Source organism: Podarcis bocagei (genome assembly GCF_964188305.1).
Source record: "Podarcis bocagei genome assembly, chromosome: 5".
In the NCBI taxonomy this organism is placed as follows: domain Eukaryota; kingdom Metazoa; phylum Chordata; class Lepidosauria; order Squamata; family Lacertidae; genus Podarcis; species Podarcis bocagei.
In genome coordinates, this window is record NC_138129.1 from 64,044,530 (window position 1) to 64,068,222 (window position 23,693).

Genomic DNA, 23,693 nt, shown 5'->3' on the forward strand with positions numbered 1-23,693 from the left:
GTAAAACACATTAAGGGTGATTTCCCTCAATGGCTCAAAGTTTTACATAAGGAAATTTGGAAAGGTTTCAGGCTCTCCAAACCTTCTCTCTCCCCCCCTCCTTTCTCTCTCTCTCTCTCTCTCTCTCTCTCTCTCTCTCTCTTTTGTAAGCTGATCTAGCCTCTGTGCATGTGCAGAGTTCATGCCTCAGCAAACCTTTTATACCATTGAAAATGTTGCATCTTTTGGCTCAATTAGAATAAGGAAGGGAAAGGTAAGGAGTAGATTTTAAAAATAGGGTTAGATTTTAAAACAAAAAAGAGAAACTCAGCAATTCAAGTATTCACCATTCAGCCCAAGCAAACTGAGACTGCTTCCTTTATGTACAGGAAAGGGCTAATATCCCTCTGGCCATTCGTGGAACAATCAACCGCTCTCTTATTTATGAGTAAAAATGGCCAGAGCGTTAGAATTCATAGGATTTTTTAACATTCTCAGTCATTTCAGCCTTACCATTTGCAGACAAAAAATTATTATTATTATTATTAATATTATTATTTTCTGCGCCTTAATTTACAGGAATGGCCAAGGCTAATTGTACTTGATTATTCATTTGTATGTGCTTAAACTTTGAATTGACTTTTAAGTTTGATTAAAAAAAAATAGTAGACAAAATGATAAATACTGTAATCACTCAAATGCTTGATATTACCAGTTGTGCTTCAAAACATCATGGCTTTTACCTCTCACCTTTTAAAACTAAAAAGCAAAGCTAGGCTGAATTTCAACTCCATTACCACACCAGAATTTAAGAATTACCCTCCAATGCTTGCAGACACATGGTCTTCCACACAGCCACAAATTGGGAGAGTTGAAAGGGACCCTGGGGTCATCTAGTCCAACCCTAAAATACAGGGTTCATAGCAAGATTTGTACTACCAGAAACACACACATACTTATGTACACAGACACAACTGGGGAAGAGATCACAAGCCATGCGCCTATCACAAACCATGCGCCTATCATGTACTAAGGAAAAAGAAAATAAAAGTACCCAACCCTTTTAGCAGATCTTGAAGCTAGTTTGAGTGAGAGTTTACTTCCTTAGACTAAAGAGTGCAAATTCCTATAGAAATTATCTTTAAAAGAAGATTGAAGTTAACATTTTTCCTAAGATAGGGAGAGGATCTTTTATAAAGCAAAGTTTAAACAGCCATAGATTTGATTTAAAAGGAATCCTGAACTTGCAGAGGAATAGTAAGCCTAATCTATGCCCCCCCCCCCTTTGCAGTTTCCTTTAAAGGAAGCTTACTCGGGAGTAAATTTACCTGGCACAGAATAAGAAGGAGAAGGGGAAAAAACCCTGAAAGAGACAGAATGAAACAAGGGGGGGCATTTTCTAAGAAAAGAGGCCAGGACGTCTTATAGAGACTGATACCAGGAGCCTTACAATAACTCTTCTGTCCAACCAGATCAAAGTTAAAACTGGACTCAGATATTTTTCTTAGAAGGAACACCATACTTTCATAGGCATATGCTTAATGAAATACATACACTGCATTTTAGCTTGAGAGAGCAGTTGGCTCAACTAGGCTTTTGCAGCAGAAACATTAGGTTAACTTAGACTGGAACACAGGTGTACTCACAAACTCAAAAGTTACAACACATCATCATTTACCATTCACCCTCCCCACTGAAACTAGAGAAAGGAGGTGGGGTAATCCTCCTTTCAGAACACAAGTAGCACGTATACAGGATTTTACCACTTGGGAGAAAAACTCTCTTTTAGAGCCTCTCTCAAATAACAAACATTTGCACACTTCATTCTCCATTTTGTCTTGTTTTTAAGACTGATAAGGCTCAACATGGCTTCCTTAGATTTAGAATTTGGAGCAAGCTTGCATTTTTATTTTAGATGGCACATTTAAGATAAGCAGCTGCTGGATGTTACCTAAGTACAATTTAAACACAGGAAAAACGTTTCTTAAACACAAATTGAAGGGGACTGTCAGAGTCCAGGCAGGAAGTAAGCACCAACTGGGCTTCTTTCCCATCAGGAGTCTGTGGGTTCATTTCTTTTGATTGAGGTGCACCCATTTTCAATTAAAAGGGTTTTGGACCTGGGCAAAACTCCGAAGGGTCCGGAAAAGGGGAAACCTGGACAAAAAAACTTGGGGATACCTGGACAAATCTCCGATGGGAAAAACCTGGGGATCAGAGGGGAAAACTTGGGGAAACCTGGACAAATCTCCGAGGGGAAAACTTGGGGATCCACGGGAAAAAAACCTGGGGATACCTGGACAAATCTCCGAGGGGAAAAACCTGGGGATCCAAGGGGAAAACTTGGGGATACCTGGACAAATCTCCGAGGGGAAAACTTGGGGATCCAAGGGAAAAAACTTGGGGATACCTGGACAAATCTCCGAGGGGAAAAACCTGGGGATACCTCACTTAATCTCTATTCTACAACTCACAGCAACCTCCCTGCCTTTTACAATCTAACTCAGAGTCCCTACTGAACGCTTGCACACTTGCAATGCCAGATTGAGACTCAGAAATGACAAAGAAGGAAAGGAATCAGGTGCCCTTGCTTTCTCCGCTCACAGGTCATCTCTAACAAAGATCGCCATGGCAGAGGTGCGGCTACACCTGGGAGTTATAGATTTGGGAATTATAGTTTTCAGTGCAGAAGAAATTGCACAACCTTTCTGGGCAAAACTCCGAAGGAATAGGTTGGCATACAGAGTTAAGTGGAAGAAATCACACACAACCTTTGCCTGGGCATACTCCGAAGGGCTAAGGCTGGTGTTGAGATCGAGGGGACAGAAAGGAGTAGAAGGCAATTTTTTCAAGAGTTAAAGTGAGGAAAGAAGTAAGGATTTGAGAAGTATAGGTTTGCTGTGGTTTGCAGAATCCCACCCCACTACCCATTTTTCCTACTCATACTCACTTCGCAAGCGCTGTCCTGGTGATCCCGGGATCTCTTGACTGGTTGTTTAAGGCCGGCCTGATCAAGCTTTGCTTCCCCTGGTTAGCCTCGCTGAACTCCAAGTTATTGCCAGACCCTGGGACCGATGGAAGACTGGTTATTCCTCCTGGCAAACTGCCTGGTGCGCGCTGGATAACCAGTCCTTCCTCGCTTCCAGAATCCGGGTAACCAAAAGTCCCTTCGTGCGTGGTCGCCATCTGTTGTAAATAAAAATATGCCCTTTTCCCTTATGGGGTATCCAAGAGCCCATATAGAGTCCTTACATAGGTTCCCTATTGGTAGGAGAAAATAACAGAGGCCAACCAGAGAATATTGAGAAGCAAAGCAGCTAGTAAGCTTGATCTTTATTGATCTGTTGCAACAGGGTACCCCCCTCACACGCAGGAGAGGAAGAGGACCCAGAACAATGGCCTGCAAGGCCTTATAAAGACTTTTGAAATTCCCCTTCTCTAGATCAGGACCACCCCCAGAAACATTATGCATACATCACAGAAGGGGTGTAACCTAAGACCACCCCTCAGATACATCCCACCTACATCACAGAAATTTAAATGTTGTTTTTCTCTTCTCCTTGTTTATCTCCTGTCTAGCAGGTTCCTTGATTGGATTTTCTGGGGAGCCTGGCCATTCTTTTGTAATGCTAAAATACTTATTTCCTGGGCCAGGTCACAGGCTCACACCTTATTCAAACACAGATTAAAGGAAGAGACAATGGGGAGGCTTTTCCATTTTTAACCTTGCAGAGAAAGGATTTGGTCAGTTTAGGAATCAAAATGGTTCCAGGTCTGCCTTCCTGTACTGATCCATGTATGTGGAGTTATGAACATTACTATATATCTAAAACCATAAAATTCCTATCACATTATATTAGCTCAGCTTACAGTATGAAGCAAATCCTTTTTGACACTGGAGAGTTTTCTAGTTATTAAAATAACAGAGGGCTAAGGAAACTAGGTAACTGAGAAGTCCCGACTTCCATTTTAAGAGTGACCTTTTACATGCTAGACTCCACAAAATAACTTTCGCACTACATTACCACACTTCTAACAGGGCTTACCTTCTCAACATACTTGCCTCTTGATGAAGACGATGTTAAAGTAGGATCCACAACTGGAAACCAGGCAGTCAATTTATAAACCTGCTTATCTGGCTGAAACAATTCTAGCTTCGCATTGGTTTGGAGAGCTCAGCCTGGTGACAAATCAATCAATGCTTCTGACTGAGGAGCTGACCTACTAAACAGCTTTCTCTCCCCATCTCCTCTACCCAAAAAAGAATGTCATACAGATTTCATTGCGTTTAAATCCCTCTTGCGGTGACACCCAGCTCAGAGCCCTGCCGCTGTCGTGATCAAAAGGCTTTAAAGACTTCTACAACATCCATTTTTCCTCAGGGATTGCAGTGTGGAATTGGATGTATTCTCTCTGACAGTGATCTTTCAGAGCAAGTGCAAGAAAAGTTCTTCAGTTACAGAAACCACATTCAGCAGAAGGTTCAAGGAGCTATTTTAGGGTACAGAGCTACTTAACTGAACCTCTAACCAAGAGATCTGCTATTACCAGTATCAAGACTGATTCAAATATATTTTTTCACTGTTGTTGTATTTTTCTATCTTTATTTTTTAATGCATTTATATGAAAAAGGATCATGGAAGACAGTCCATTGCCAATCCTGACTTTGCCAACAGCACCTTACTATGACCAGAAACCAGGAACTAGTGGATTACGGAAGAAGACATATGTTTTTCAGACCAACCTAAACTACCTGCACAATTTTATCCAGAGTATATTTTTCTCCATAGACCTAAGAGATCGACAAGGATCTACTATGGTAGTTGGAGGAGATGGGAGATATTTTAATAAGCTTGCAATAACACTGATAGTTCAGATGGCTGCTGCCAATGGGGTTGGTATATTGTAAATGTGATTGCATCTCTAATACCTAACAGCTCTCTGATGTGCTGACTCTTTACGTGTTAAAAGTTCTCAACATTTTGTAATGCAATAATAACACATTTTTATCTGGATGCTACTGATTGACTACTTAGGGTCAGATATGGTGATTGGTGGGATGTGGGGGTGGGGGTTGCCTTAGCAGTCTTGGAAACTATAAATTTATGTTGTTCTGTAGTCTAGCTTTGAAAAGTTGGGTTTTGATGGAAACGTAGAAATATTTCCTATTGTTTCCGTGTTGTCAACAACAAATGGTTGGCTCTTGGGTGGATTTCAGTGTTAGATTAACATGTGCAAATATTGCAGTATAGTATAGTTAGAAGGGTATGATTGCTTGAGAGAAGGATTTTGTGTCATCGTTCCCCTCCTCTTCCCTGCTTAGAGTAGCCAAAGCTCTGTCATTCTCCATCTGAGCTACTCAGTAGATGAATCGACAAAGCATGTTTTCAGTTTCTCAATGGATATAAATAGCTGTGTTATGAGAATTGCTATAAAACCATGCTGTTGGATAAGTTAGAGCGATGCAGAATCAGCCTCCATTCTGGTTAAATCCTTATGTTAGGAATTATTTCTATCATTTGGTACAGTGTTAGAAACTGAGATATGAAAGCTAGGAGCTAAATGGCACCTTAAACCTGGGTTATGGGCGCAACAACACAATGTCTAGGCACGCTTTATTTATAACAAGAATACAAAGATGAAAATGAATGAACTACAGCTAAAATATTATGTTCACTTTTCACATGGTCTACTGCTTCCTCTGCCCACCCCCCTAATATTCTTAAGAGGATCTCTTCTCCAGTCCTTGGAGAGTAGCCGGAAGTGGGGAGGCAGAAAAAGGTCCTCCTTTCCTTCCACTCTGCAGTTTTAATCTGAAATCTTAAGCGCAGTACTGTGCCCAGAGCTCAGAAACGGCTCACGCTAATGAAATTCCCTGTCACAAAATGCGCCTAGAACAATGGGAGTTTCGAACACTGATTTGGTGTAGGGCAATTAAATCATTTGTTTGATTTGATTGGGAAAGTTTGGAAGGATAATGTTAAAATTGCATTTGAACCTCTGGCGTGTACATGTGAATATTGTTAACGCAAAAGAGAAATCAATATGCATTCTAGCCAATGGAGGTTTTCTATACACAAATGTCTGAAAACTGACATTGGTGCTTAAATCAGTTTTAAAATTAATAGTTTTTCACCAGAATTTGATATCAAGTAATTCATAAGGGCATGTAGAAGACAATGATTATGTCTGGATATCATACACAAGCATAGTTTAGCATGATGAGAACAAGTCCCAGGGAGCCTCAGGCTTCTGTGCCCCCTCCCAAGGCATAAGAGGGTGTAGGTGGTTCTCATATAATGCTGCATTTTAATGGAGGCAGTTTTGGCTTCAGAGTTCTCAGGGCCAGGCAATTGCAACTGGTTATTAAACCACATGTACGTAAACTTGGGGGGGGGGCTGAGTATGTATATTGTAGAAAGATCATTCCAAAGGTATATCTAGTCAACATTCTGTTCTTACAATGGCCAAGCAGATTCCTCTGGGAAGCCTGCAAACAGAGCAAGAGGAATCGTCCTCTCCTGCTGTCATTTCCTAGCAACCGGTATTCAGAGGCATGATCCTGGAGGCAATCTACATCCATCATTCCTGGTAGCCATTGATAGTCTTATCCTTCATGAATGTGTCTAATCCCTTTTTTAAAAACTGTCTAGATTGGCACCAGTCACTGTGTCTTGTGGCAGTGAATGCTGTACTGTATAACAATGTGATGTGTGAAGGGATAACCCAAATAAAATATTTTGGAGGTATCTGCTCAAAATCAGGGAAATGAACTTTACATTGTTGTCCAAATGATATCTTAGATTAGGGCAATTTATTACCACGGGTGGTTCTTAAAGGCAACATCTTAGCAGGTCAAAAGCTTCCATGATACAATGCTTGTGGGCTTCCTGTAGGCATTTAGTTGGCCCCTGTGTGAGACCAGGATGGGCCATGGTTCTGATCCAGCTGGCTCTTCTTAGGATTGTTCTGCTTCCAAAGAGGTTGGTGGGCAGGAACAGGCTCTCTTAAGTTTTCAGCAGTATGGAGGAACCATGGTTAGAAACTGAATAATTGCAGCTGTCCCTCTCTCTCCCACCTTTGATTCACAAAATGTTTAGGAAAGTAAATAAGTGATGAAAGTGTGTTGTTTCCTTCCCACAATTTAGACCCACAGGCTGTGAGCATTTATTTCATTTCATTTCATTTATTTTATTGAATTTATATACCACCCTATGCCCACAGGTCTTAGGGCAGTTCACAGAATAAAATCAGAATATAAAACCACAAAATACATAATCAAAATAAAAACAACAACCAAATAACACCCCCCAAAAAAAAAACACATTTTAAAAGGGGCATAGGATGTGTTTACAGTGAACAGCTTGCGTGTGTGTTTTAATCATGTTAAAGTCAATGGATTGGATCAAGATTTAGCCATGCTTTCAGTAGCTCCATTGAAATAAATGGGAATTACCGAGTTCTACTCCAAGCATGGTGAAGATCTAACCCAGTGAACTAAAGTGCACTCAAGTCTGCACTGATTTACAAAGGCCAAATAGGTCAAGAGAATAAATGGAACAGAAATGAGTTACTGTAAAATTGTAACATGAAGCTATTCAGCGTGGGAGCATGTCAGTCATCTAAGACCTTCTGTAGCAAGCCTTAAAGTGACCTAGGACTGTAGGAAACTCACGTGTGAAGCAGTACTTAATTCTGTTTGCCACGGCAGGAATTTGTTTAGTGGAGAATTCCAGAGCCTCTGACTGTCCCGTGCTGATGCAGCAATTTGTACAGTTTATTTCACCACATCCCGTGCAGCTGAGTGGGGATATGCTTGCTGTACAAAGATTGTGCAGTAGCCATTGGATGATACAAACAAGTCCCCTCCCTCACTTAACCACACTTGGCCTTTCTGCTCTGTTGTGCTACAGTTGTCTTTGGCACCAATTCTCAACAAATTTTAGAATGTCTTGTACTTGTGGGATTTATTCTTCAAGATTGAAGAGTTCTCTCCCTCCGCCCTCTGCTCCATCACTGTCATGCCAGTTCTTCTACACTTTTGCCACTGCTCTGTTCATTTGGGCCCCTTTCTGCTTACTATTAGTCTTTCTTTCAGGGTATTGGCTACTAGGGGTGTTAACTTTCTTGAGCTCAGTAAAGTAGCCCAGATCCAATTACCTTGACCTACACACCCTGGCCATTATGGACTGGATTCAGTTAAGTAGGTGCGCTTGCAGGAGCCAGGGCAACAAGGCCCACTAGTGCCATGGGACCCCTAGTCAGCCCCAATTATCAGCTGGTCTGGAGAACCACCGGAGCAGCATGTGGGAGAAGGAGAGGAGAGGTGGCGGAGGGGAGTCGTTTCATCAGGTGAACTGAAATGCTTGCGACTGGAAGAGTGTTATGTTGACTTCTCCTGCAGGGTTGTATCCAACTAGGTTCTACTCAGAGTAGACCCATTGAAAGTAATGAACCTAAGTTAGTCATGTATATGAACTCCAATGGCCTCCTCTGAGTCGGACTAGTATTGGCTAAAATCCTATATAAGGTATCTTCCAACTGAAAAAGCATGATACATTTTTTTAAAGGGTTACTTTTCCATCTCACCAAAAATCAGTACGGTGGTGCCCCGCAAGACGAATGCCTCGCAAGACGGAAAACCCGCTAGACGAAAGGGTTTTCCGTTTTGGAGGTGCTTCGCAAAACGAATCTCCTATGGGCTTGTTTCGCAAGATGACAATGTATTGCCAGTTCCTGCTGTTTTTTTTTCATCCCCCCCTTTTTCTAAGCCGATAAGCCGCTTATCAGCTGATCCGATCAGCAGATAAGACGCTAATAGCGCTAATCCGTCAATGGGCTTGCTTCGCAAGATGAAAAAACCGCTAGACGAAGAGAATCACAGAACGGATTCTTTTCATCTTGCGAGGCACCACTGTACTGTTTTAGAAGTCCCGGAACTCACTGGGAACACCTCCCTTGTTCTCTTATAATGGCAATGGTGCCCACCTGAGAGACGCCGTAACTGAATTCTGGCTGGAAAAGAGCCCTGCCAAAAATTACTATAACAGAACAAAGAAACAAAGAAACAGGACTTTTTAATCCAAATGATAACTAGACTGCAATTTAGTTCATAGCACACTTGTTTAAAGTCTGTTGAAACTGGTTATTTTGTGCAAGTAATTTCGTACACAGCTGCTACACTTGTGGCTTTAGTTCTAGAAAGCTCTTAGTTTACCAGTGTTTTAGGTCATGGAATTTAAGACCAGGATCACCTCACATTATTTATTTGTGAGTGTCATACATTAAATGCAATTTTATTAAATGTTTTTACTTCTGTGAAATATTTTTCAACATCTGGTAATATATTTATGGCCTTCATTCATCAGTAGTTGTGGGAGTTAAATGAAATATGCTTCCAAGGACACCTGCTATTAGAAACTTCTTATGAGATGAACATATCACTTCTTAGGTGTGAGCAGTGGTAGGTGATAGAGGCAGGTACAATTACCTCTTTAGGAATGATGAATCCAAAGGATTTCCAAATAAGACCACAAATACTTGAGAAGTGATTCATTACCTTTTATGCTGGTTATTTTTCACTGGCTCCTATGGGACTACACTACTGTAAATGGTTGGTCAGTTAAGTAATGTATTTTCCATTTTTTACATGATGATTTAATTTAATTAAGGGAAGTTAATACGTTAGTAGCTCCCTGACTTGGCATGCCTAGGCAGTGATATCTATAATTGGACTTGTAATTATAGGATGGTTTACAGGGCCGTAGAAGCCACATTTAGACTGCTGATGTGTCGTTCCGGTTTCCTTCCTGTCATATAGATGTTCTAAAGAAGAAAATGGTACTACAGACAGCAACTAGCTTGACTGGGGAATCTGATCTTTACTATTTAAGGGCCCAAGAGCCAGCCATGTGAAAAGAAAAATGGAGATGTACTCTGACATGAATTTGATTAAGAACATAGGTAACACAATGCAATTTAAAATGACAGAATCCATCCAGGTTATATAAATGGATTTATTTTGAATTGGTATTTCAAATAATCAATTTATTTTCCACTTTAGGAAATGCAGCAGATGAAATACGTTTTGCTTAAACATTTTTCCTTGATCTACAGAGAACTCTTGTGGAGAGAGAGAGAGAGAGAGAGAGAGAGAGAGAGAATATATGGATGATTTCATGGTTATGTTCTGCTAAGGGACATTCTTTACCTTTGGGATGTACAAATGAGCTGTTTGGATAGCTGCAGGAAATGAGATTGAAATGTGCATGTCTAATGTTTGAGTTGTAACTTACACCAATTTCCGCCCTGTCCCATTCTCCCTCCCTCTCAGTCGCATCCTAATTGAGCAAGTTCCTATGAACTTACACAAGAGTCACAACAAGCTATCAGTATACTTACTGCTCCTGAATATGGCCAGCTAAGTCGAAGTTCACATTGTTCTCACCCCAAGGGGTCAGAAGAGAGACACAAAGCTCTTCTTCGCTCTTAATAGGAAAGCACCAAAATACCTAAGTGGGGAGAAAAGTACCAGCCCTATTTATCTTAAAAGCAGGTAGAAAACATCAGAATGTTGCCAGGCTTGAGGAAGTGTGTTTATTGATGAGATCAGTTGCATTGTTCTGTGTTAAAAGATAAAAAATGATCCTGTTAGTTTTGAAAAGGGATCAGAGTTAGTACCTAATCCTTAAACCAGGTTAGTGATATAGCTCGAAATAGCTAACTACTATTGATGGCATGTTCATGGTATTCCCTAGGTATGTTAACGATAGGTCATTAGCAGCAGAATTGGGGCGTGAGCCAAAAGGTTGCCTCAAACGTGCATGACATCAGTAAAAGCTGCTGAGCCTTTGGCCCCCTTTCTGTGTGAACAATATTTAAAACAATTCATTCTTACAATATATTTATATATAGCAGCATTTTTTTCATGTTACCAGTGCATTTCCTATTGATTCCAATTATTTAAAATAAGTCATATACAGATGTCTTAAACAGAATATAAAGAATTAACAAATATTAAATAACATAACTTTTAGAGGAGGCTAAAGTTTTATACTTACACCATTCCATATGCAGTTGATCTGCCCCATCCCCAGCTGTTCAAAATTCCTTGCTTATATATTACGCAACTGACCTCCATTTCTTCAGTCTTTCTTTATAACCCCCCTGCTTCTTTAATGCTATTATTAACATGACTATTGTCACTTGCTCCCAAGCCCTCCTGACTGATTCCTCTTTATGAGATTCATAGTTTTCGTTCCATGCTTTTACATGCATAATTCTTGCTAAACCATTGGACAATCTTGGGTAGATAACATGCCTCCACTCTTCAGGATTTCTGACTCTGACCCAGGATGCTTGGGTAAGAATCTGTGGCAGATGTTCTCTGGAGCCAGCATTATAAGTCCCCATGGCTGGTGCAGACGCCTTCTCTTTCCTCTTTTACATACTTTTGAGTGTCAGAGGCAGGGAGAAAATGGGTCAAAGATTTCATATGGGTCAAGGTCTTGATAAGGCGGCAGATGTTTGCGAACATACAAAGGGTTGAATAAAGACTTGCAGGGAACAAGTTCCATGCACAAAACCTTTCCCCTGGAGAAAAGGTGTGTATGTATTGGGGGTAATTTCCACGAATTCTTCCTTTCTCTCCTGAAAATCTGCTATAGAGTTGGGTGATCCTCCTGAACTGTGGGAGGGGTTGCATAAGGGGAATCCATGCACATGACTTGCATCCCTCCAGTGGAGACCCTCACTGGATTGCAATCCTTCCCATAACTAGTTGGAGTTCTGTCTGTGGAAGAGCAAGATTGGATCAAACTCATATTTTATTAATATTTAGTGTAAGAAAGTACAATGGTTCTTTGGCTTCATTGGTAGTGAGAGGCAACTTGATGAACCATACTGAATTACAATCATAGACTCATAGATTATCTAGTCCAAGGAATATGCGCGCATACAGTGGTGCCCCACAAGACGAATGCCTCGCAAGACGGAAAACTCGCTAGACGAAAGAGTTTTCCGTTTTGGAGGTGCTTCGCAAAACGAATTTCCTATGGGCTTGCTTCGCAAGACGACAATGTCTTGCGAGTTCCTGCTGGTTTTTTTTCCTTCCCCCCCCCCTTTTTCTAAGCCGCTAAGCCGCTTATCAGCTGATCCGATCAGCAGATAAGCCGCTAAAAGCCGCTAATAGCGCTAATAGCGCTAATAGCGCTAATCCGCTAATCCTTCAATGGGCTTGCTTCGCAAGACGAAAAAAACGCTAGACGAAAAGAATCACAGAACGGATTCTTTTCGTCTTGCGAGGCACCACTGTACAGGGATAAAACACATGACTTTGGCGTTATCAGCACCACACTCTAACCAACTGAGCTAACTTGTTGGCTTGAGCGACATGAATGGAAAGTATATATTAGTGAAAACCAAAACTTAGCTGTATAGTTTACTTTATAAGGGAAAAACCACTGGTTGCAAAAGAGAAACAGGTACAGTAAAGTTTCTGTTGGAGAATATTTAATAGAAAAGAAGTACAGTGAGAATTTGCTAAATTTACACTTCCTTTAAGCAGCACAGAAACACCGAAGATATGCTCAGTGCTTGTCCACACTTCTGCTTGCCTTGAAAGCACCACCTCAAGTGGTTTTCCCCTTGGCTGCTCCTTTCCCAGCGAAAATGCATTCTTTAGCTCTAAATAGGAACAAACTGCAATCTGCAGAAAACCCAGTTGTTTGCTCAGTTGAGTGCTAAAGAGCAGTTTCCTTCCCCAGGGAAAGCACCAGGACAAGAGGAGGTGTGGATAAGCCCTAAATACATGCAGTAATGCAATGGAGGCTACCTAGAAGTGACCAGAAGTCTTTTGGCATTTCAAATACATAGAATGTGACCCTACAAATATATATGAGTTAAGTAAGAACAAAGTCATAAGTTATGGAGAATTATTTCTTTTTCTTTTTGATTATTTGTAATTATTTTTTTTATAATCTTAACTTGCATATAAATAAAACCTATCTTAAAAAAGTTACGGTGGAATATTAGAGCTCAAAACAAACTTGCTGCACTCCACTTAGTGCATGGAAAACTGCCTTAAAAAAAAAAGCAGCACAGTATTTCTAAGAAACTTTGAAAGGATTTGCTCATATAGAATTAGCCAGCACCATGCTCTGCAGATGTTGTTGGACTCCAACTCCCATCAAGGATGGGAACTATAGTCCTACTTTTGCAGGGCACTATGTTCACTACCCTGATGCATAGCAACTTTTTTTTTTTCCATGTTCACAAGCCGTATGTCTCTAATGCACTGCTGTTTCCCCTTCCCTTGAATTGTTCTTTCAGATTGGCCATTTAGTAATTGGACAGAATGGAATCCTTTCTACCCCAGCTGTGTCCTGCATTATTAGAAAAATAAAAGCAATTGGCGGCATCATTCTGACAGCAAGCCACAACCCTGGTGGACCTAATGGGGATTTTGGAATTAAATTCAATACTTCAAATGGAGGTGAGTACTTCTGACTGCCAATCCCACTCATCACCTGTGATCGCCTCCCTCTTGACTATTGTTAAATCCATTGGGTGGGCTGCTTCAGGGTAGAGCAGAAGTTGAGGAAAAGGGAGAGGGAGGGAGTTTGAAGGGGAAACCAGGAAGGAATTGTAGAAATTGAGCAGTGCAGTTAGAATGCTACACTTAGTTTCAGCAGTGCCACAGCAATGCATGTTCTGAGGCAAGGATAGCCAATGAGGTGCCCTCCAGAGGTTGTTGGACTACAACTCCCATCAGTCCCTGCAAGCATGGATAATAGTTAGGGATGATGGGAGTTGTAATCATTGGTACCACATTGGCTACCCTTGTTTTAAGATAATGCTGCATTTACTACTTTTTTACCCAGACACGTCTTGCTTGGGTTAAAAAGCAAACAAGGTTTTCCTTAAAGAAAAACAATGATAATATAACTCCATTTAAGGTGTTGTTTCTTCTATGATCTACACTGCCAATACATACTCATTTCATATGAAGACAGGAATGACATGCCCATTTAAATATAAAACTCTCTTTGTGTGTGTCTACACACACACACACACACACACACACACACACACACACACACACACCTTTTGTATCGTAGGACGTTGTAGCTTTCTTTTACCACTGATGTGCTGGGAATTATGCAAACAGTTTTGGGTTAATGTTCTGAGCACATACATTAAATCTACCTCCTTTTATCATTATCTCCAGAGGCACACTCTTCTATCTCTGACTCTGAGAACATATCTGAGCATATCTTTTGTGGTCTGCCATAAAAATCTGTTTTCTCCCTAGGGCCTGCTCCCGAAGGAATTACTGATAAAATTTTCCAAATTAGCAAGACTATTGAAGAGTATGCTATATGTCCAGATCTAAATGTAGACCTCAGTACCATTGGAAAGCAGCAGTTTGACTTGGAGAATAAGTTTAAACCATTTACAGGCAAGTAAAATCCATTTTCTCCTCTTATTAATGAAGGTTCTCACTTGCAAGAGCTAGCAATTTAAATATTATAGTATTGTTTCAACTTTGAAAGCCTCAAAAGGAAACATTAATTGGACTGGGTTCAGACATGCTTGACTTACTTCATTTCCTTGCTTAGAGTAGACTTACAAATAATCATGACTAAATTCTGGATCCAGCCCATATTCTCCTGAATGAGAGGACATGTGATCAGCCCAGGCAACAAAGACACATACATCTATGTTTTTGGTTTTGTAAAACGCTAACTTGTTTAGTTCCATTTTGAACTACCAATTGATCTAACAAAGTTTGCCTCTTATGTCCATATCCCACTTTTACAATTTGGTAATTGTGAAATATTGCCACGGGGCATTGTGCTAGTGGGTTTGTACACAAAAATGTTGGGCAGTTTCACAAAGGACCAAGTTGTAAATCTCAAACACTATTTTCCATTGGGGTTATATTAGCACATACAAGTTTGGAAAGATGAGAATTGTTTCCTGAAGTTGCGCATCTTTTGTACTCTTCCCTCAAAGTGGCGATGTTCCATATTTGTATACAGTAAGCACATCTCATGGGCGTTTCCCCTATTACTGTTGCCGAACGATCATCAAAGTATCTACTTGTATTGAATTAGTAGTATCTTTTATATGATCAGGTTCTTCAAATAATTGTGGGTTGTTCTGTTTTATTTTTCAGTTGAAATTGTGGACTCAGTAGAAGCTTATGCTAATATGCTAAGGAATATTTTTGATTTTAGTGCACTGAAAGAACTACTCTCAGGTCAAAACCATCTAAAGATTCGGATAGATGCTATGCATGGAGGTAAGAAAGATTAAATAGGGACACTTCCACTGAAAAAAGTACAAATGTTCTACTCTAAAACTGCTTGAAGATATATTTCATATTCTGATAAGTAGACGAAGAGAGACTGGTTTTTTCCAAGCACCATCACTAGCTTGAGGAAGCCATCTAAAAAAGGCCTTGTGTTACAATACTGTCAAGTTTTCCACCTTCCTCTTCTTTGTTCCATGAGCTTGAGATGAAGTTCTTCTGAACAGGGCTGCCACTACCATTAGGCAGTGAGACAGGTATTGAGGGTCACAGAGTGAATGGAGTTGTGTGTCTGGCTTGCACCCTCAGAGTTAGCCTGCTGCTGTCAGGTGCAATGAAAGAAGATGTTCCATTGCTTAGTGTTCAAGGAAAATTCTAGTTTGGTTGGCCTCTGTTTGTAGAAGGGGAGAGCAGCATCTTGCCTCAGGCAGCAAAATGTCTTGCTCCAGTGCTGCTCTTGAACTTCATGTACCCAAACAATTTTGTGCATATTAAATGTTGTTGAAACACCTATTTAATTTAATACCATTCCTTAACCACATGCATTTTATAGCAAAATCTTTAAAAGAATACAATAAACTTTTGATTGCCAGTAATTTACACGTGTTTCTGTTTTATCTGTCCATTCATTGCTAAATCAGTTGTCGGCCCGTATGTAAAAAAGATCCTCTGTGAAGAACTTGGAGCAGCAGCAAATTCTGCTGTGAACTGCGTACCCCTCGAGGACTTTGGTGGTCACCATCCTGATCCAAACTTAACCTATGCTGCTGATCTGGTCCAGACCATGAAGACGGGAGAATATGATTTTGGAGCAGCCTTTGATGGAGATGGGGTATGTGGAGCTATTTTCCTCCTGGTTCTCTCAAAGAGGAGAGGACTGTTCCTGACAACATGTGGAACATGAAGAATTGGACTAGACCTATCATTGGCACAACTTACCGTATTTTTCGCTCTAGAAGACGCACCAGACCACAAGATGCACCTAGTTTTTGGAGGAGGAAAACAAGAAAAAAAATATTCTGAATCCCAGAAGCCAGAACAGCAAGAGGGATCTGGCTTCTGGGATAGCCTCTTGCTGTCCTGGCTTATGTGATAACCGCGCGCAGCCTCTCCCGGGTAGCGGGATGAAGGCTCCACCAAGTGCCATGCTCCCTTTAAAGAGCGTGCGGAGCCGCACACACGCTCCACGCAGCTCTTTAAAGGGAGCGCTGAGCAAAGTCTCCCGCCTGCATTCGCTCCATAAGACACACACACATTTCCCCTTACTTTTTAGGAGGGGAAAAGTGTGTTTTATAGAGCGAAAAATACGGTATATTGAAATCTAGGATGAATTAATTGCTATGTTCTGGAGTTGTAAGGGGAACTTGCTCAGGACTGTATGCTGCTTATAGAATAATTATAAGCTAGAGGGTTGTAATTTGTATTTATTTTTTGAGCAAAGCTCTATAATGGCAATCTTCCTGCATAATATCTGGAGAGCGCCAGGTGAACATGGTGCTAAACTGAGCATAAACATCCCACTCACGTTATGCAAGTAACATCAAAATGCACATTTTAAAAACTACAATCTTAATGTTTATGGAGTCCTTCCCACAGGACAGCTGGGGGCCTGGAGGTGGGAAGGGACAGTCCAGCCAGGACGGGTTCCGAGGTGCTGTTCATTTGCCACCTTCTCTCTCTTGAAATCCTGGATTGTATTGTCAATCTGTTTTGAACTTGATCTTACTCTATGCGGAGTACGCTTTTGATTTTTTTCTTCCAGCCATTTGTATCAACGTGGTAACAATCTGTCGCCACTATTATTTTTATTTTACTGTCTTCATTAGGATCGCAACATGATACTTGGAAAACATGGATTCTTTGTTAATCCCTCAGACTCTGTTGCTGTTATCGCTGCAAATATCTTCAGTATTCCTTACTTTCAGCAGACGGGTGTTCGAGGATTTGCCCGGAGCATGCCAACAAGTGGAGCAATTGACAGGTAAGATTCTACATGTGGAAGGCCTTCTGCTTGATTCATTTGCTTCGGATGGCTCCTCCTTTCTGTCAGTTGACTATCAAGGATGGTTTATGTAAATTATGGGTGAACCATGACTAGGAATGAATATGTTTTACACTCTCACATTGTATCCTATTAGGGTGGACAGATGCAAAAGAGAACAGGGCTCTGACACCTTTAATAGCTGTGTACAAGAGAGAATTTCAGTTGACGTGGCTTGATTGATAAACTACTCATGTTGAAAACTCACTCTTCTCCACAACTATGAAATGTCTTTTCCTGTGTGTGCTTTGGGAATGTTTGTAGGGATTTAATGATATAATAACAGGAGTGAGGATGATCTGTGTGCAGACGGAACTGGTCGCATGAACTGAAGGTTCCATTGGAGTCATGGGACTTGAAACCAAATTAACAGATTTATAGCATCCCTAATTCCTCTTTAAGATGGTATTTTCTTAACTGATGCTTGTTCTTTTAAAATAGTGGTTCTTAAGTGTTGGCTAGATTTTTATTACAGCATCTATTAAATGGATTTGTTTTTTAACAGTTTTTAATTGGTTTTATTGTATGTGTCAGTTCAGTGATCAGTCTGTTAGCTAAGGGGGAAGATAAAAATTTTGAACACACAGGAAAGTGTTGGGTTTTTTAGTGTATTTTTAATTGTTGTTATGTACTGCAAACAGTATTGGCTTGGATTCAAGATACTACACATGCCTAGTAAGGTTCTGGTTGTTGTTACTATATTATTATATAAACAACAAATCTGCCAGGCAAGCTACTTTTGGGACTCTTCTCCCATTTTAAAAGTGCGTTGTCATGAAGCATGAGGGGCTTTTATTTAAGGAAACCAAATCCAAAGAGCCCCTTTCAGCACACAGATCAAGTTGCATTGGACCTTTGGGACCTGACCTTGCTCTCAAGGCCCCCTTTGTCTAAAATGTTGGAATCTGATGACTTCCAGCTCATCCATTCCTAGCTGATGCTTTAGTAAGGTAAGCATGCTCTTTAAAAGCTCAGGAAGCTGTCTTATACGTTGCTCCATCTAGCTCAGTATTGTCTACACCAAGGGTCAGCAACCTAAGGCCCATGGGCCGGAAGCAGCCCACAGAGGTCGTTTGACCGGCCCACGAGCCAATCACACCTGCGCAGATGTAGATGCCGAAAATCGCAGGCACGCATGCGATCTGGCCCAGAAGGTATCTCTGCAGGACCGATCCAGCCCAGGCAAGATAAACCTTGCTGACCTCTGGTCTACACCGACTGGCAGCAGCTCTTTCAAATGGGGGACATTCCTGCCCTTACCTGGAGATGCTGGGGACTGAACTGGAACTTTCCTCATTCAAAATAGTTCTACCACTGAGCTATGGCCCAAAGGGGCTGACTTCCGAAATGAGCCTTGCACCTCTGGTTTATTAAGTGGAATGACCAATAACAGCTGTTCTTCTCTGTAGTAAAACATTGGTGATTCTCTCTTGACCTCTTTCGCAGGGTGGCCAAAGCTACAAAGATTGCTTTGTATGAAACTCCGACGGGTTGGAAGTTCTTTGGAAATCTGATGGACGCAAGCAAACTGTCCCTGTGCGGAGAAGAGAGTTTTGGTACTGGTAAGTAAACAGCCTCAAATATCCAGTTGCTTTATTTCAGTTTTTGTACCCTGCCTTATATATTGTGAACAGAAGACCACAACATACCAAACCGACTACAATAATATAAAAAGCAACATCCAAACAACATGAAAAATTGTTTAAAACAAAAAAATGCTACTATAAAATGTAAACATGGTTCTTGGGAGGGGGGATAACAGTCAAGACACCATACAAAATGCATAAACAGTAAATCAATTCCTGTTTACCAATATTTTAATAAAAAGGGGATTATAAAATACTTTAGTCAAAAGTATCTCAACACTCAAAAAGAGACACTACAAGACAGCTCCATCGGTAGAGGATGAGGCTCTATGATTCTAAGTATGCATGCTTTATAACTACCTTTCCATCAGACATAGCATGAAGGCTTTAATCCCGTATACCAGTACGTTTATGTAAAAGTAAGACACATTCTCCTTGATGGGGCTTATTTCTGAGTAAGTATGCATATCACTGTGCTATAAAGCAGAGAAATCTAGCTTAGAGCCAGCAGGAGCAGAGGTATGGATTGAACCCCGTGATTTTATTTTCTTAAACTCTTAGGGTGACACCTAATTGTGGCCGCCCATCAATGGCAGTGGACTTCCACTGGGGCAACATAATTTACTCTTCCTCTATTTCCCCGCAGCCTCCATGAAACCTCTTATTTGTTCAGGAGGATTAAAGGTAAAACAGATTGGGGGGGGAGCAAAGAAGAGGAAGTTGTAGAAGGGGAAATTCATTTGCATGCTGCCCTTAATATAATAAGTTTATAAACCAAACTTAGTGTGGACTATGTTTTCTGTACAAACCAGTAGATAACAAACATTTTTACCGGAGAGAGGTCTTAGTATGCAAAATACTTGTTTCACCCCTCTGATCATAGCACACATATGTTTCTCAGTTAGTGAAGCATCAATTGCCTATTCTTTATTATGCTTTTAGTGCAGCCATCTACCAACCACCTGTATTTTGTGCAAGGTGCAAGTTTTTTGAGTTGCAGATTAGGCATCGTTTTATTCCACTATGGTTAACCCAAGTTTTTCTCTGGTTGTTCTGCTCTTCCATTTGTCTGATTTGTGTGTGTTTCAGGGTCTGACCATATCCGTGAAAAAGATGGACTCTGGGCAGTCTTGGCATGGCTGTCAATCATCGCTGTCTGTAAACAGAGTGTGGAAGAGATCCTGAAAGACCACTGGCAAAAATATGGGCGGAACTTCTTCACAAGGTGAGGATTAGCAAATTTCACGTAAGAATTGTGTCATGGCAGTGCCACACATTTTATATGTGGTTAGCTGGAATGAGTAGAACTCCCATAGCCCCATATTCCATGAAAGGAATTGATGTGCAAATTTGGAGAATCAAATTCTACACCAAATGTTAAAATATCGATCAAACAGCCTGTTTGAATGTGGCACGGGGGAAGGGGGATCAAAAAAGCCACTTTACAGATTCAGGAGCTGGGGTGGTTGAGTAGGAACCAAAGAAGAGAGCTCTCCCTACTGCCCCTTATTTTTAATCCAGCGCAAGGTTTACTAGTAAAGCACCCAGCAGAGACTGTATAAAAAGCTAAACATGAAAAGGCATGTCAGGATGTTGGTGGTTACTGGTCATATTTGCCCCTCTGTCTCATTAAAGTCTCCCTGACTACTTCTAGGTATGACTATGAAGAAGTGGATGCTGATGGTGCCAACAAGATGATGAAGGATCTAGAGACGATGTTCTTTGACCGTTCTTTTGTGGGGAAGAAGTTATCAGCAGGGGACAAATCTTACACTGTGGAGAAAGCTGATAATTTTGAGTACAGTGATCCTGTGGATGGAAGCATCTCAAGGAACCAGGTAGAATAAAGATGGACTCGTAGATTTAAATTCCTAGAAAGATATGCTTTGCCTTATAAATCAATTTATAATGATACCCTTAGACATGCACACAGCTTACTTGAGAAAAAATAATAATTTTGTATTTTGTTCCATTTTGTAATGGTAAGACCATGCCTGGTCACCTGTGAGAAGCATAGAAGCCATATCAGACTTCTTTGTTCGTCCCATGGCTACAAGGAGCTATTATGCTAAACAATAACTCACACAATTTAGAGCCTTATAATCACAATTTCTATTGGAAAATGTCATAAGAATGAATGCCTCTTATGTTGCCCTCCATCTCCTGAGGTCCTTTTGACTTGATCTGGAAAAGCAAGAGAACATTTCTTTTGGACTCTTGATCATCTAAATCAGGCTTCCTCAACCTCGGCCCTCCAGATCTTTTTGGCCTACAACTCCCATGATCCCTAGCTAGTAGGGCCAGTGGTCATGGATGATGGGAATTGTAGTCTCAAAACATCTGGAGGGCCAAGGTTGAGGAAGCCTGATCTAAATAGTTGTTGCAGACTGTGCAAAAAGAGTGCCATATCCTCCTAGTGGTGCAACAATAAAACTGCTAGCACATTTGCAAAGCTAAGCAGGGTCTGGTCTGGTTTTAAATTGGATGGGGAACTGCATATTGAGATTCCTGCATTGCAGAGGGTTGGAAAAGATGACCCTTGGGGACCCTTCCAACTCAACAATTGTATGATTCTAGGATTCAGTATGAGCATCTCTCATATTGAAGGCAAATATACTTCAGAGCTAAAGTGACACAATGCTTGTCTGTTTCAATGAATAATAAAAAAATGGGTTGCTTCCCTAGGAACTATGAAGTCATCTGTCCTGCTTGGGTGCAGTTAAGCTCACTTGGAAATAATTTGCCTGCCCTCGTTTCACTGGCCTCAGCCTTTACATTAGCCCCTCTAGAAGCTCTTTTTAAAATGTTTCTTTGCCCTTTTCTTGTGAAGTTCTATTTTGTGTGGTGTCTGCCTTCCCTGAGTTTTCCTAGAAACATAGCTAAGTAGTTCATTTAGCTGGATAATAATTAACGGACAAAGGAACTACAAGAGATATAACTTCATGGCATACATAATATTATTTCTTTTATGCATCTTTTTTAGCATGTGTTGCTCTGTTCAACAAAAAATAAAATTTGGGACTCTTGTCCCCCAAACAGCAATATATCAAGGATCACCAAAGAGGATAGATCACCAGCTGTCGGATGTGGTTTTCTAAACGCATACACACTTTTTTGTATCTCTGCAATCTGAAAGGAGTTTTTCTCTTGCTAGGGTTTGAGGCTGATCTTTGCTGATGGTTCTCGCATCATCTTCAGACTAAGTGGTACAGGAAGTGCTGGAGCAACTGTGCGACTGTATATTGATAGCTATGAAAAGGATGCACCAAAAATATATGAAGATCCACAGGTAGGTTTCATTGCCACGTTCAGGACCTCATTCTGTTCCATCTGTCCTTGAGACTCCTTTCCTGGGGTGGGGGTGCTTAGATTCTTATCATTAGACTAACTGATACAGATTTTCATAAATGTGCTCAATTTTTAATTTATTTGTAGCGAAGACTGTGGGAGGTGAAAAAAGGAAGCATAGACTGTCCTGGTCAGAAAAGTAAGAAACAGGGATGCTAATATATATTAGCATATTTCTGAACAAAGGGGTCATAATGAGGCATGCAAAGTACCAAAGCTTATTAAATGTGTAACTATGAGTGCTAGAAAGTTGTCATTCAGTGAAAACTGTGCTTATCATGATTTTGTAATGTTAAAACCAATATTGAGTCTGCACTGCATAGGATGATTATAGCCATGAAGCAAAGGCAGATTTAGGGTGCTGAGTCAAGGAGGTGCCACAGGGGATGCCACAACAATGATGTAGAATGGAAGGTGAGAGGCAGGAAGGGCCCCCCAAATTTTGGCGTTGCATTGCACAGGGTGCCACTGAAATTTGAACTCCCAAAGTCTGCCACTGCATGAAGGTTTCTAGATCTCTAGCTTTATCCGTCTTTGCAGTGCTTCTGAATATGATGAAATAATAAACGCTGCACTGTTTCCAGGATTTTGATTTATTTCTCTAATTTTTGCCTCTTTCCCTTCATTGCAGGTCATGTTGGCTCCCCTCATCTCCATTGCACTGAAACTTTCACAGCTTCATGAGAGAACAGGCCGCACCGGCCCCACAGTCATCACATAAATGTAACACATTAAGGTTTCATGGAGTGACTGGCAGCTGTCAATTGGAATTAGCTAGTTTTACTTGCTGTTATCAAGTTTATCCCTAAAAATGCTAGCTAGCACTGTATTTAAAAGCCCTATAAAAGGATAGATGTGATATTTTTTAAAAGTTTACACTATGTGTATGCTGATATACATTGTCTTTTTAATGTCACCTGTTACCGTTATCATTCGTGCAATGGACTTACTTAGTATATACTGCCTTTTGGTTTAGCAGGAATTGTAAGATGTGGCTGTACAAAAACAGCAATGGGAGTAAAACCTGGAAAAAGATTACTCTTCCTTTCTCAGGAGATCCTCTGCACAAAGGTGGTTTTCTTTGGTTTTATTGGCAATGTGAAGGCTTTTTTTTAGCTTTGTGCAACAAAATGTACAATCACTGTGAACAGCTGCCTTTCCAATCACCATGGAATGTCTTGTTTCCAAAAGAAAAACAAGAACCCCAAAGAATCAACTGAACTTTGTCCCATGATCTGCCATACACAGATTGCACTGCCAGCCCTGCACAAAATTCACCATTGATACAGATGTTACAAGAGATTAAAGAAATGAAGCAGTATCACTGTGGAGTGGTTTTATTTATTATGGATTATTTTTATTATCAGCTATCTGAGGTTTATATAGCAATCTTATATAGTCATGCTGCAAGTGGAGCAAAAAACAA

General features: G+C 40.7%; 2 protein-coding genes across 12 annotated transcripts in view; both read left to right on the top strand.

Moving 5' to 3' along the window:
* EFCAB7 (EF-hand calcium binding domain 7) overlaps positions 1-10,086 on the top strand; it is a 63,240-nt gene extending 53,154 nt beyond the window's left edge. For 2 of the 11 annotated variants that reach the window (XM_081193771.1, XM_081193770.1), the window contains exon 17: positions 9,800-10,083. The gene's annotated coding sequence lies outside the window, so the exon portion shown is untranslated. Of the gene's footprint in view, positions 1-9,799 lie in introns of all 11 variants that reach the window. The other 9 variants (XM_081193774.1, XM_081193773.1, XM_081193766.1 and 6 more) reach the window with 6 other exon arrangements.
* PGM1 (phosphoglucomutase 1) overlaps positions 1-23,588 on the top strand; it is a 38,830-nt gene extending 15,242 nt beyond the window's left edge. Inside the window, exons 2-11 of the mRNA XM_081193799.1 lie at positions 13,309-13,471; positions 14,291-14,437; positions 15,158-15,283; positions 15,934-16,124; positions 17,119-17,273; positions 18,780-18,895; positions 20,009-20,144; positions 20,574-20,757; positions 22,074-22,208; positions 22,899-23,588. Coding sequence (XP_081049925.1) covers positions 13,309-13,471; positions 14,291-14,437; positions 15,158-15,283; positions 15,934-16,124; positions 17,119-17,273; positions 18,780-18,895; positions 20,009-20,144; positions 20,574-20,757; positions 22,074-22,208; positions 22,899-22,988 — 1,443 coding nt within the window. The 3' untranslated portion in view covers positions 22,989-23,588. The remainder of the gene's footprint in view (positions 1-13,308; positions 13,472-14,290; positions 14,438-15,157; positions 15,284-15,933; positions 16,125-17,118; positions 17,274-18,779; positions 18,896-20,008; positions 20,145-20,573; positions 20,758-22,073; positions 22,209-22,898) is intronic.
* Positions 23,589-23,693: the final 105 nt, after the last annotated feature.